Source organism: Mustela nigripes, chromosome 4 (genome assembly GCF_022355385.1).
Source record: "Mustela nigripes isolate SB6536 chromosome 4, MUSNIG.SB6536, whole genome shotgun sequence".
In the NCBI taxonomy this organism is placed as follows: Eukaryota; Metazoa; Chordata; class Mammalia; order Carnivora; family Mustelidae; genus Mustela; species Mustela nigripes.
In genome coordinates, this window is record NC_081560.1 from 17729612 (window position 1) to 17744707 (window position 15096).

The following is a 15096-nucleotide window of genomic DNA, read 5'->3' on the forward strand; positions in this document are numbered from 1 at the left end:
AAAGAAATACAAGGCAAATATATTTTTTTTCTCTGATTACCCCAAGCTGAAATATTTTTTCCTCCCTCTAAACATTACAATCAGGTACTACATAATTTTTTGACAGTTATGTACTAGAGTCTTATGATATTTTCTCTTAAGCTCTTGAATTCTTCCTCAGTATTTTGTAACTTTTCATGTCTATCACTTATCTCCCCAATGGAATAATGCAGTTGTTCCCCAAATTAAGGAAGGTCCCAATTCATGTAAGGACCAATTACTTCAAGCTCACGCTTACTTTCAGGAGTCAGCTCTTTGTAGTCGCATAAGGAGGAAGTAGTTTAACAAAGCCTCATCTTTGACAGAATATTCTTTTTTTTCCTCTAGCCTCATTGGGTTGCCAAAAGTCTAGCTCAGCCTCTCAGCTGCCTCTTGTAGATCACTGATGTTCTGAAGCAGAAATAGGTCTGGTGTAAAAGCAAGAGAGAAAAGGTACATCGAACAGGTGGCACATAACTAGGATGCTACGTAAATAAGAGAATATCAGTAATTATATTAAATATAAAAGGACTAAATATTCCTTCAGATAAAACTCAGAGATGATCAGAAAGGATTAAAACCTGATGATTATAAGATGTCTGATTTTCAAAAACATGCATCTAAAACTAAAGGCTACATAAAGCTTGAAAGTAAAGGGATGAAAAAAGTTATGTCATGCCAAGTGTTAACCAAAAGAAAGCCACTGTAGCAATATTAAGAATAGAAAAAATAAACTCTAAGGAAAAAAGATTTGCTGTGCAAATAGAGGATTACTTTGTAATGTTAAAACATTCAGTTTACTAGGAAGCTTTAATGATTCTAGACTTGTACATGCACCTAAAACATCTTAAAATATGAAAAGCAAAATTATTTAATTAAAAATTAATTCCAGAATTATAAGAAAAATAGACAAATCCATAATCATACAGGGAGATTTTCACATGCCTTTCTTAATAGTAGATATGGATAAAAAAAATCAGTAAGGATACAGAACGTTTGGACATGACTAATAAGCTTGACCCAAACACACAAAGCACTCAGATCAAGACCTTGTTGGTCTTCTCCTTGGTCCTGGGGAAGAACACATATTTGGGATCATGAGATTTTTTTAAAAATCCATTCTTCCATTTCGAGAACTCATACAAGCAAGAGTAGGAAAAAACTTGAAATACAGACCTGTTTCTACATCATACAAAAGACTGTAACATCTTTAACCTCATAACCTGAATACACATATTGTAAAATTAAGTTTTGTCCATCCCTAACCTAATCCTATCAGTTTGGTAGCAGCACTGTAGATGGCATTCTTTTCATTGTTTAATTCTGTGCATTAACATTGAGGACAATTAGCTTGTTGCCTAAACTGTTAGGACGGTGAAGTAAATGGTACTATTTTTTTAAGCTGCAGTAACTTAGCTAATTCTGTCCAATCTGCTGGGCAGGAATTAGGGAACTGTTCAGGGGCTCTGGGCTGACAGTTTAAACCATTATGAGGAGAACCTCATATATTCAACCAGTGTTACATAAATATGCAAAATTACTACCAAAAAAAATCTGTGGATGTAAATGTAGTCTCCAGTGCCTTGAAAATAGTCGGTATTCTGCAAATGAAGGGTATATATTAAATGATCACTTCTACTATAAAAGACACTACCTTTGGGAAAATAGTACTTCCATCTTAGGAGCAAGAGGAGTGGTGTGCAATAAGATGGGGAATGAGAGGGAGGATGGAGGAAGATACAATTTTTTTTTTTTGGAAGGAGAATTTCTTTTTAATCCCTCTTTTCAACCTTTTCCATACATGTTTGATGAGTGGTCCATATCAGAGCAATTTTTGTTTAGAAATTGCCAGTAAGAAGAATAATTTAAAAATGAAATGGCTTTTCTTCTTAAAAAAGAGTGAAACCATAAATAAAATCTTTAAAAAAAATTAAAAAAGGGCGCCTGGGTGGCTTGGTGGGTTAAGCTTCTGCCTTCAGCTCAGGTCATGATCTCAGGGTTCTGGGATCGAGTCCCGCATCAGGCTCCATGCTCAGCAGGGAACCTGCTTCCCCCGCCTCTTCTCTCTCTCTGCCTACTTGTGATCTCTCTCTGACAAGTAAATAAATAAAATCTTAAAAAAAAAAAAAAAAGAAGAGTGAAACCAATACTCAATCTGAAATACAAATTTTGCTATGCCACCATCTTTATTAAAACAGATATAACTCTTATTTGTAATCAATACAGTGCATAAAAAATAAGCAAGGCAGAGACATTGGAGGAATTCCATTTATTGTGGATGCATTTTCACAATATATATTTATTGCAGCGATCAATTATCAGTGAAAAATATCAAGTGTTTATAAAATTTTTAGGAATGGCAGATTCACAGAACATGCTAGTCACCTTGCAGTCTTACCTCTTAAAGATAACAAAGAGAATTGTAATCAGACAAGTAAACAAGGAATTTATTTTTTAAAAGATTAAATCCAAACTGAACAAAATTCTACCCTAAAACTTATTCCATCCAATATTGGAATAAAAGTCAGGATCGATATAGTCTCTTCTCAACTTAAGACTTTCTAGGAAAAAAAAAATAATAGTGATCAGGAGAAACTCTTATTCAAAAATACAACAAAGCAACATTGCTTCACCATGGGCCTTAATTCAAACTTTGATCCATTTCACTCCAATTACGGGAGTGAATGCTAAAATCAGGAACTACGTGCGAATTCTAGTTCACTTTATCATAGACTCATGTTTATTCTGTCATGGATAGATGACCAGTGCAGTCCTCGTGGCTTTCCTTCCTTTGGTCCAGGTGTGCTAAAGCTAGAGGATTCAACAATTCTTTACTGATTTATGAGGAAAATAGACTTCAGAAGGCAGTGGTCACTCTGCATGCCAGCCTTGCCCTGGCTAGCTCTTCTAGGGCAGTACTGTAGATTAGAAAAGAGTCATCTGAGAGACTCCCTTAATGTGGTAGGAGTTGAGACTAAGACAATTTTGGTTAAGTCAAATGAGGTATAAGTTTATAGAATTAAACTACATGTATATTTCTATGCTAGAACATACTGCAAGACACTGGAAGACTCTTTTATCATCTATTGTGGAGAATAGATGAGCCCTAGTAAGCTAAAATAAGACGTGATATCTAGATTGTGTGTGCAAAATGTAAAAATGACAAGTCAATAGACTCTTGGGGGAAAAGGCAGGACTAAGTCACACATTTTTTTTTTTTTTTGAAAATTCAACATGTTGTCAGCTACAAGTACCAATGACTAATAAAAGTAGAAAAGTTTAATTTAAAATATGTTTCAGTCTATGAAGAATGGAAATACTGTCATGACTCCTAAATACTGGCTTTTGCTCACTTTTCTTCTCTGCCTCCAAACATTAGCCAAAGTTGGTCTTAGGATACCCACATGTGGAATTCCAATCTGTACGATTTTGTGACAAAAATGCTGGTCTTCAAATTTTGGAGATGGAAGAGACCTCATTTATCATCTAAGCCAACCTACCGTGGACTTGATTTTAAGAAGAGAATAGAGTTCTGAGCAAGCTTTGTGTTTGACTGAGACGGTAGCTTTAGGACAAATTCCCACCGGACTTCAAGATTGTTTTTAATTATAAACTAAATACTATGTTTTATAGAAAATGTCAACTAATTTTGACACTTTTCTCTTTTCTTCTTACAGGTTATTGGGCATTGGAAACATATCAATACCTATTCTGCCATGTATCTATTGGCAAATATGAAATATTAATATAATAGTGTGATTTTTAATTTTTAAAAAGCTGTGATATTGGCTAGTTACAAGGACATACTGCTAAATATAATAGTCTAGCACATAAAAAAGCTTTCTACCATTAGTGTGTTTGTATACGTGTATGCACATACATACATGATCGGGTCATCTAAAATGTGGTTCGCTATCACTACCAAAGAAATCCACAAAGCAACCAACCTAACGAATCAGTACCAATGTCACCTAACATCATTATCCAATTTAGATACTCATCAGCATGAAAAAAGCAATACCTTAACAGCACATCTTTTTTTGTTTGTTTTAAGACAATCATGATTGCAGTATCTCAAATCTGAAACGGGTTACTTTCAGAAAGTGTTACAATTGCCTAGAGTAAGATAATTTCTTCCATGCTTTATGCTAAAGTGCAGAAACAACATGACTTTTGTATTTAAAATAAAAACCAAACCAAACCAAACCACTAGGATTTGTTTTTCTGGACACTGCACACATTTCTCAGGCAATTTTCAATGTGAGGCTCCTTTAGCTGACTTCCGGTGTGGCTGGTGTCACTGCTCAGACAGAGTTAGGCTGATCAGTAGGCAAGTCTCTATTTCACAGCATGGGTTTCTTTAGAAACAGGCTCCTGTGCAAAGGCAGTACTTTTACCATGAACATCTCTAGACTGTGATTATTAAATATAGTGATAATATACATGGGTTTACTGGGATAATGAAAAATAAAACAAGAGGAAATGAACTCAATTTAGTAAATCAACATAAATATAAAACAGAGCAAACTAGCCCTCTCCAACTGAGCTGGTCCAGCATCTTGAGCGGCTACTTTGGGTTCTTTCTTGAACTCTCTCAAACCTGCTAAGAGAAGAGAGCTTTAAATCTGCAGGCCATGGCGTTTCAGCCAGATGTTTTGTGTCATAAGAAGAAAAAAAAATAATTGAAATATGGCAGGAATAAATATTTAAGAAAGGGAGGATTATTGTTGGTATTCTGTTCAAATATGTTCCTGATCTTCCCGTCTGCCCTCTTTTCTGCTGATTTTACCCCTTCCTTTTTCCTTTCCTTTTCCCTCTCTCTTCCTCTCTCCCCCTTCCTCTCTTCCTGCCTTTCTTTCCTCCCTTCTTTCTTCTTTCTTTTCTCTCTCTCTTTGTTTCTTTCTTCTTTATATTCCCCCTTCCCCATCTTGGTCTTTAGCCATGCTTGTGGTGTTCACAGTCAAGGAACATTTAAAAAACAAAAAACAAAAAACAAAACAAAAGACCTCCACTCGAAGGGCCAGGAATCCCTAGTGCGCTTTCCAAAACAGGCACACATGGCGAGTGGTTCAGTCTTGGCCACATCAAGGACAATGACAAAATGGAATGTGCTTATCTTTAGTTTTCTCCTATTTTTTTTTGGGGGGGGGGTTTAATTTCTTCCCTCCTATTCTTACACCCTGATCCTTGAAACTTATCTGGCCCACACTCTTCTTTGTATACCATTTCTACAACTAACTTCTAGAATTCCTCGCTGATGTATTCACAAGCCTTGGTGTTGTGAATCTGCATTTCCGAGGAATGACGGCCTGACGTGTAGTGAGTCTGACATCTTGCAGCAGAGTTGCTGCCTGCTCTGCTACCTTGTAAACTCAGTTCTGGGCCTCATGGCTGTATTATTATTACTGTACAGAGAGTTCTGTGGTATGACCGAGGACGAGGGGGTGGTACTTGTGGAGACTACCCCATCACCTTCCCACCTTGTATCACCACACAGCCCAGTTCCAAGGAGCACCAGTCATGTTGCGATGAACATGAGTGGTGTTCTCTGGAGTGTTACCATTCCAGATCGTCTCTGTACTCCACTTCCCAGGACCCTGGCTCAGAGGAATGTTTTCCTGAGAGGCTCTATGAAACCTGTGCGGACGGGCTAGGACAGCTGGCACCCTCCACTCAGAAAGCAGACTATATACACATTCGACTGCCATTTTCAAGAGGTTGGAGATGGATGCTAGAGGGGCCATGATGGCTTAGGCCAACAAAAGTACATTCTTTGTCTTCAAAAAGAAACAATAAACAATCCCCTTACCCTTCCTCCACCAGGAGAAAATTGTGCAAGGAACTTTCAAGATTTCTATTTTCTGCTAACTATGCAACCCTCCAACGAAAGGGGCATGCATAGTGGTTAAGATCGTAGGCTCAGACCAGACGGCCCGAGTTTGGATGCAGGCTTTGCTAACATATTGTTGGGTCGTTGGGGAAAGTTCATGTCCCTGTGCTTTGCTTCCCTCAGCTCTAGACAAAGGTGATAATAAGACCACTTCACAGGGTGGTTGGAAGGTCAAAGGAGATACTGTAGCTTAAGAAGGTGGAACAGTTCCTTGCATAGGGCGGATAAAGTGGTTTGTAGTGGTGATAATTATTACCAGGTACTTAATATATTTAGAAAAGTTATTTAAAAACCACCTTAAATAGAGAGACTGGGCCATTGGATTTTGCTGGAATGTAGAGCAATCAGTAACTAATCAAGACGGAAGAGCACATTAGGCAGCTGTGCCAGACTGAGGAACATATCGAAGTAGGAAAGGGCAAGTGATTCCCTGACGTCACGGACCTGTAGAGAACCTCTGGTTGCCTTTGAGGGGTTCCCCAGCCCTGGGTTTGCTTGAAAAGTGCTTCTAAATCGACCTGTAAGCAGACTGCTCTAATCCTGCTTATGGCTGCTCTCTCTTCAATTTTCCCTCTGTTAAAGGAAAAAACTGGGCTTATTGCTTGAAGTGGGGAAGGGCTACAATCAGAAGTTGAATTAGCTCCTTGGACAACAGACAGTCCTATTTTCAGTTGGAGTATCATTTAGATATTGTCTAGAGCCTCCTTTATGACGAAATGAGCATACCCATTGATGGGAAGACCAAAAAAAGACAAATCCAAGCACTCTTAGCCATTGGTTTTCTTAGGGTAGCTAGTTTTGTCTGACTTTTAAATATTATTTTAATTTTTTTTTCCACAGCAACCTAGGGTCCTAGACTCCTGACAATGTAATGGGTCTAGAAAGCAGCTTTGGGGCCACTCAGGGAGACAGATGTTTCCCCCCTAGGTGATGGTCACGGTCCAAGCCTGGACCGTGTAAGGAAGTATAGAGCATGCTTATTTGTACCATACTACCTCTGTGGTTAACACTCCTACCACGATGGTGCTTCTAGAATGTCTTATTGCGGACCACTCCACAGGTCCGGACTATTTATGTCGCATGACTGACAAGCCGACAATGCAGCAGGCTCTGTGAGCTTTAACTTCTCACTGTACCACATGCAACTTTTCAGAAGCTGATGGTCACCTAGACAAGGCTCTGTGGATCAGCGATATTTCTCATTTGACCCTGAGACATCATACTGCACGATACAGCAGGAAAAGAACCTATGAAAAGCAAATCTTCCCAGGAGATTACCTTAGTGGGAGAAGTGACCTTATCCACAGATTGCTTTTCCCAGAGGTTCCGCTTGCCAGATACGTCTCCTGGCCTCAAATCCTAATGATGAAAAAGAAGAAGAAGTTGATAGGTGGCCATTTATATTTTCTGGCCAGCTCTAAATAAATCCCCACTTCTGTAGTTTGTTTGAATTAATTTCTTATTTAATACACTTTATCCTGGTGATTCGAAATGGATGGAATCAAAAGGATCATCAGCCACTGTTTGTTTTTATATAGACCTTGGTCTATGTTATGATAGGAGAATGGGCTGGAATGATCCAGCCTCCACCGAGGGCTTCCTGTTTATTGATCAGTAGAATTGGAATATAAGCACATTTAAAATAATGCTCTTAGAAGTGAATAGAATGTACGTTAGTTTTAACTCTTTTGGGGTTGGATAAGCAGGTCACCTCTTGCAGATCAGCCTTCTTTCAGCATTCTGGTGGATTCCCTACACCTTTAGGACTTCAGTGCAGACCAGCCTGACTTCCAAACGCCAACACTCCCATTTCTTGGCCTGGGGTCTTTCTCTGGGCACCGATGCCTACTCTGCCCACCCAGGAGGTAGGCTGGAAGTTCAGAGAGTTAACACCCCCAGGGGCAGTCCTCAATTCCTCACTGGTGAGATTTAGTGCAAGAGTATTTCTCAGGCTCACGCACGCCTCAGGTGGGAAAACTGGGAAGTGTGTGTTCTATGGTGGTTTCCAGGGTGCCTCAGTGGGATTAAGCTTTGATAGCCCATGTGGTGACTTTAAATAGCATTACTGGCTTTGTTCTTTGCCCTGACTCACTTCCTATAGTGTTTTCTTTGCTTCCCCAGTAAAGTATTTGCATTCAAATTACTATCTTAGAGTCTGGCCCTGGGCAGCTCAACTAACTGCACTTCCGTCAGACTAAAATCATGTTGTTTTCTAAGGAGCAAGTGTACAGCAGTACAGGCTAGCCCACAAAACGAAACATGTACCACAGGGTGTACCCGTAAGAGAAGGTGAGTTGATGATATGTGTGAGAGCATGCGGAAATCTTGGGAAGAAAACACTGAAATAATGATCGGCAACAGTCACATAGCTTTGATTCATTATTTACTACCTCAGAATGAATCCGGTTTGGAAAGGGATCCAAATTTCTGTTTCCATGTACTTTTCTTCCAGCATTTGCTTATACTAGAATTTGGCAAAGGTGGTTTGTAGAAAATAAATGTGTTTTACTGAAATAGTAATGTTTATTTTGGCAAAACCTTTTCTCATTAGGAAGGCAAAGCTAATAACGATTGCGTTTATCCACAGACACTGGTCTAAATGGACACAGTTTTGATAGATACTATTGAAATCTTGACACTGAAAATTCACTGGGTAAATGGTACCAAGTGAAGCATTTCAGATTTACCTTAATCTTACTGAGTTTCTAGATTTCCGTTGTGGCCTGGATTCCTGATATTCCATTAGAGAGTTATACCTATTTAACTTGGAACCAGAAGCAACACATCAGGTTGTTTTTGAAGAATTCCACTACATTTGCCAATGTAGGTAGAAGCTGCCAAATTGTCTGGACGACTGTTTTAAAATTTGGGAAACTATAATTAGGAACATACTAATGGAAGCTCTGGAAAGTGGCTATTATTACTTTATTTATTTGATTCATATAAAACAATTATTATTCTTTCATATGAATGTTCTTTTACTGAAGAAAGTGAATTGTAGTTCCCTTAAATCCTGACTAGTAACCTTTTGAGAGCACTTGCAGAGTTTAAAGAGTCCATCTCAAGAAAATATGAACATCCAGGTGATAAGCTGGCATGTTAAATCAAAGGGGAAATATAAATGCAGTTACCTGGCCAGACTACATTCTAGAGAAAGACCCAATCCAGAAGAAGAGGGAGAAATGAAGTCAGGAGAAGCAGGTTTCCAGTCAACCAGAGATCAGAGAATGAAGAAGAGAATTCAGCTGAGAAATACATTGTTGGGACTTTTTAAACAAAAAGAAAGACAAATTAGCACTTAAATTGCTGTATATAACATGCAGGTTAGACACAAAGAACAGTCAAGCCAGATAAAGCAGACATACTCAGAAATGAATTCTAGTTATAAAGTTATACCCAAATCCTATAAATTCTGCCCACAAATAGCAGGAGGTGTCCCAGTAAAGAATCAGGTATAGATACTGTTTAATTCTGAGTAAGTTAATTTTCAGACACCCTAAAAATACTGGTTGACAAACTACTTTGAACACCTTTGATTTTTAGCATATATGAAAATTACTATGTAACTCGTGGTAAAGGGTCGTTTTTCTCTCTGGGGAGTTGTAGAACAGAACTCTAATCCTGTGGATTGCTCCTTCCCTGCTTGAGGCTTCACTGGGTGAGGACTGTTTTGGGAAAGAATTTTCCTCTGATTTTTTTTCTTTAGTGGACATATGCTGCACACTTGCCAAAACAAACCCAGGCTTTCCCCTCCACTCGTGTATACCAAGGACTATAAAAAAGGAGCTGAGGATAAATCACCTCTGATCCCAAATCAGAAGGCCCCTTTGGGGGTCTCCCACTGGCTGCTATCTTTAGGTAATCCTCTGACATCCTGGGCTGGGGCTCAGAGTCCCAAGGGTGTCAAACTTAGATGCCTAGACGAAGGACCAGGCTAGAAACATAAATGCCCAAAGAGACCTGATATAAGAAACTCCAAAAAAAAAAAAAAAAAAAAAAAGTTGGGGCACCTGGTGGGTCAGTGGGTTAAAGCCTCTGCCTTCAGCTTAGGTCATGATCCTAGGGTCCTGGGATTGAGCCCCATATTGGGCTCTCTGCTTGGCGGGGAGCCTCCTTTCTCTCTCTCTCTCTCTCTCTGCCTGCCTCCCTGCCTGCTTGTGATCACTGTCAAATAAATAAATAAAATCTTTTTTTTTTTTTTAAGAGGGAATCAACAAATTCAGGACTGTATACCTCTGCACCTCAATACGGTGTTCAAATTACAATTTTAAAAAGGGAAATAAAGCGGCTCAAACAACACAGATCTTAGCTCACCAGTGTGAGAACCCCCTGGATAAAACTTGAATAAGTTCCTTGCTTGATCTGTCTATGCTGCTCTCCCAGACTTAATGTTTTCCTGACAAGTTTTATGCAAGATTTCATCTCTTTTCTGCTAGATCCATTTTGTCTCTGAGTTACCATCTTGCCCTTGCTGGGCTCCAAGTCATGTCCCCTCCCAAAGAGACTACCATGTTGCTTCTTCAGACTTCAACATGGCACCAGGTGCACTACACCTGGGATGTGCACAAAGCTTAAATCTGCTTACCAAGCACATTCAAACAAGCCGTTATTGACAACAAATTACATTTGTTTTCTTCCAGTCTGACCTTCATCTAGGAAGTCACACTAGTGTACCAAATCCAATGAGACATGGGAAAAAGGTATCACCCCAATCTATACTAATTGATGCATTTCCTTCCTTTCCTCTCCATCCTCTCGGAGATGGTCTGCAAATTGCTTACTAAATCACAGGTAAGGCAGGCAATGGCTTTGTAATTTCCCTGTAATACCTTTTGGTCCTTCCAGAAAATCTGCAGTTATTATACCTGTTGTAGTAATAACTAAGTTAAATCTCTTAACCCTCCCATTAGGACAACATGGATGAAGATAACTTATCAGTTATGGTACTGTTAAAAGAGTAAGGTCAAGTCCTACACCAAATACAGGGGTATAATATGGTTTAGAAATGAGTGGGATCGCCAAACTGTAAATGTGAAAAAGTAACCATCTCGTCTAGTGATGTGCTATACTCATCAAAGAAGAAAAAACATATACCTTTCTCTCTTTAGCCTTTCTATCTCGTGAGACCTTCAGGGGGTCTATGAACTTGCTCAATTAGTATCACATGTGTATTTGAGGGGAGAGTGCCCTTTGATTTCACTGGGTTTTCAAAAGGGCCCAAAATTCAGAAAAGTTAATAATCACTCGTCTGTACACACAAAACTTATATAAGTTACCATTTAAAAAAGTAATTCCTACTCTTTATGTCACCTTTGGTGCTTGGGAAATTTGAGGCACTAAAGAGAATATACCTTTTGGGTATGATCGCTTGCCTAAACTGTCTCCAGTTACAGACCCCTCTTTCCGTATCTACTTGGATGGGGGAAAGATTTTTTTTCCAATATATTGACTTTTCAGTTTTAACTTGGGTTTACATTAGTTTTATACCTCCCGTGAGCCCTAGTGCAAACAATCTCAGGCTGAAAATTACTTGATTACAAGGAGTTGTACCCATGAAACGTATGGAAATATTTCCATTTTTTCTTTTTAAGTTGGAAAAGTGATAAACTTTACTGACTACTTTGGAGATTAAATGTGGATGGAGATTAAATGGATGCAATTAAATGCTCAACAATGCAGAGGCCAGTGATTGAGAAGGTTTTTCTTCTACCTCTGGTTTGGAGTGGTTATACCAATAGAGGCTCTGCTCCCTTGGGCACCAACAAAGGTATAAAAGCAACTTAACAGAGAAAGCCCACTAATATATAGTAGGGAGCTTAATAAGGTTTTTGGTTATAATGATAAATGTAAGGCAATTATCACAGACATTCAGTGAAAAATTTAAAAGAACATTTTTATAGTAAGATAGCCACACTTAATAAGAAAATGTTAGATTTCCAAAAATAACATTCATAACCAGTTTTTATAGTTTCCAGTTTTACTGCCTGTTTTTTTTTAATGGCTTTCCTTTGGAGGTGTTGACAATAAAATTATAGCAATTATTTCAACAACTGCCCAATAACTGTATTTTTGTGTTAAGTTAAAGAAATTAGGCAAATTAGAAAATATGGGTTCAAAATAGCCAACATACACATTCTTTTGGGAATAACTCTAGGAGTGCCCTTGACTGAGAAGCGGCCAAGATAATTTACCATTTTTACTTTCAAATTCCTAACTGCGATTTATAGAATGGAAGCTAAGCCAACAGACTAGTTAAGAGTGTAAACTGTGGATGCTTCAAGCTCTGGCGAGTTGCCCCGCTCAGGGTGCTGAGGTGACTGTGGCACCATTCTACCCTCTGCGCTGGACTGCTCGCATTCTGAGCCTCTCCTCGTTTGTTGTTCGGGGTGGCAGCAAAGGAGAGAAGCACCTGTCTTTCCCAGGCAAAAAGACCTTATGCTGCTGGAAACTGAGATCAAAACACTTCAGAAAAACCCAGAGCTACTTACAGACGGTTTGGGAGCGGGTGACTTATTTCCATCTGGGGTTTTGGTTAGCCATTCATTGATGCGGCTGGAAACCCCCACCTTCAAGCCAGCAGTCTCCTACAAAGTCAATAATCCAATATTACAGAAAAAAAAATAAACCTTACTTGGAAAAAAAACTTTGAAGTAACCTCAAAAATACTACTAGGTATTTCTTCATATAACCATTATGTAACACTAATCAATTATTGATCTCTATCTTTAATATTTTGAGCAAACTAAATCTTAAACTTGATATTTAAAGACAATGTTATCTGGTTTTCTTTTCCCTGCGCCTCACCCCACTCCCACTCCCAGGGGTTGATGATTAATTTCAGGAACTTCATTTAGAATACCGTGGTCAGAGCACAGGACACAGTCTAGCCTCCTGAACACATTGTCTCTGAGAGAATTAACATCTTCTTCACTGCTTTTTATAATTAAGCAGTGTGATTCTTTAAAAAAAAAAAGGAATAAAGAAAACAAAAAATCCAGCCTCTCAAATTAAAAGACCCAAATTGTCTACTGACCTTATTCGGTATGCCTGACACAGTGGGGGATGAAAACACATTCCCTTTCTCCCACATGCTCTTGATGTTGCGGACACCTTCAGCAGGAACGGGAAGATCCGAGGCCGCTGGCTTCAGAGGTTTGGCAGTTTTTGTTCCCTAAAATGTGTGAACTATCTTTAGGGTTCGTGCTGAGAAGTCTGTTCATAAGATTCTGGTGAGCTTGTCTTCTTCAACATGATCATTTAAAATGTGTGGTGACAGTAAAAAAAAAAAAATCACCTTCCCCAAAAATTCTGTTGTGAAACTACATTCTGATGACACATATGCCTCAAATAAACCAGAGGACCTACGTCAGAGGGTCTTCCAAAAATGAAATGATGCCTCCTCCTGGGACACTGCTGATAGCGAAGGTGGTATTTCATGTTGTTTCCTTAACAGGTAAGGGCTGTGTGTGTGCAGGGCACTGTGCTAGGCTCTGGGGATACAGAGCTGCTCAAGACAGTCTGCTGTGCGAACAACAGTAACTAGTTATACAAGTATTTATTTCACAATGTGGAAAGTGCTACGAAAGAGAAATGTAGTATGCAAAGCTCGCTCAGAGGGCAGCCGTGAGGGGAATAACAGTTTAAGGCAGCAAAGATGGCCCCTCTGAAGAAGTGACATTTAAACAGAGATGCTACAGAAGGTTTGGAAGTGGCTATGTGAGGAGTGTCATTCCATGTAGAGGGAAGGACATATACAAAGGACCGAAGGCAGGGACATGTTGAAAAATGGAGATCTGTGTATGGAGAATGTACCAGAAACAGGGAAGAACAATGTAAAAATGGAAGGTGTGCATTCACAGTATGTTTTCAGCAGCAGCGATGGGCATACCCAGAAGCCTGCAGTTTCTCTGGTGGTCCTGCTCTGTGGCCCGTGGCATGTGCTGGCAAGGTGGCCAACCAGGGTGAGGCGTACGTACCATCAGTGGCCGCACGTAAGAAAATCTCCCAGGACTGTACAAGTTCTGAAGCCACAGTCTCGGCTTTGCTAATCCTATTAAAGCTCTGATCAATTCAACCACAGGAAGTAACTATCTGCAATTTGACTTATATTTTTCTGGACACTTAGTCTTGTGAAAAATCACCTCGTCAGTACTAGGACTTGATTATTCATTTGATAAATCATCCAGACCTCTCTCTTTCTTATTCCCTCTTATCATTTGTTTGTGAACTATCTTACAGGTATCTCTACTCTGTACAAAGGAGAGGAGAAAAATCAAACCAAACGGATCCAATTACTTTATAGCAGGTGTTCTGATATACATCGGAAGGGTAAAACCATTGACTAAAACTACAAAAGGAGGAAAAAAAACACATCTTCTTCAATGGCCCTGTACCAAGTGCTTTGGTACTTGGAAATATACTCTATTTCCAAATCATGTAGACCCCCCTTTTTGTGGGAATGGGTTGGAAAAAAGTTGGAACAGAAAGAAGCATAAAACTATAGTCTTTCAAGCACATTGATGATGATTAAACCTAGTCTATTGCCTTTATATTAACTTATACTACTACTTTTATTTGATAATAAAAGTTTTTATAGATAAAAAAGGATTAAGCACAGTTGGAACTGTTTAAACTACATATGGAAAATACATTTTAAAAATAATTAAGGAGGGGCACCTGGGTGGCTCAGTGGGTTAAAAATAATTAAGGATATTGAAGATATACTTATGCCCATACAAGTAACATAGTTCAGTACCAAGGAGCCCGTTCATTAAATGAGTAACAGTTTCATTAAAGAATATTCTGGCTGTGGGGCACCTGGGTGGTTCAGTGGGTTAAGCCTCTGCCTTAGGCTCAGGTTATGATCTCAGGGTCCCAGGACTGAGCCCCGCATTAGGCTCTCTGCTCAGCAGGGAGCCTGCTTCCCCCCTCTCTCTGCTTGCCTCTGGGTGATCTCTCTCTCTCTCTGTGTCAAACAAATAAATAAAATCTTAAAAAAAAAAAAAAAAAGGAATATTCCGGCTGAAAGTAGAAAACAATTTAGTTAAAATCTTCTATAATTTATCTTTATCACTGCTCTTTTTTGTAACTAGTTTGAAGTATAATGAAGCATCACTAATATTCCAACACAGTTTAATGTGGTTACTGGACCTGATTACTGTCCTAGGCCTCTATGGTCATCCACCCAC

General features: G+C 39.1%; 1 protein-coding gene across 6 annotated transcripts in view; it reads right to left on the bottom strand.

The window, feature by feature from the left end:
- Window positions 1–2444: 2444 nt before the first annotated feature.
- The window catches only part of CALD1 (caldesmon 1), a 184452-nt gene continuing 171800 nt past the window's right edge, over window positions 2445–15096 (bottom strand). For 3 of the 6 annotated variants that reach the window (XM_059396375.1, XM_059396376.1, XM_059396377.1), the window contains 4 exons: window positions 12942–13079; window positions 12397–12492; window positions 7187–7267; window positions 2445–4392 (listed from right to left, as the gene is read on the bottom strand). In XM_059396375.1, the coding sequence (XP_059252358.1) occupies window positions 4357–4392; window positions 7187–7267; window positions 12397–12492; window positions 12942–13079 (351 nt within the window). In that variant the 3' untranslated portion in view covers window positions 2445–4356. Of the gene's footprint in view, window positions 4622–7186; window positions 7268–12396; window positions 12493–12941; window positions 13080–15096 lie in introns of all 6 variants that reach the window. The other 3 variants (XM_059396379.1, XM_059396380.1, XM_059396381.1) reach the window with 3 other exon arrangements.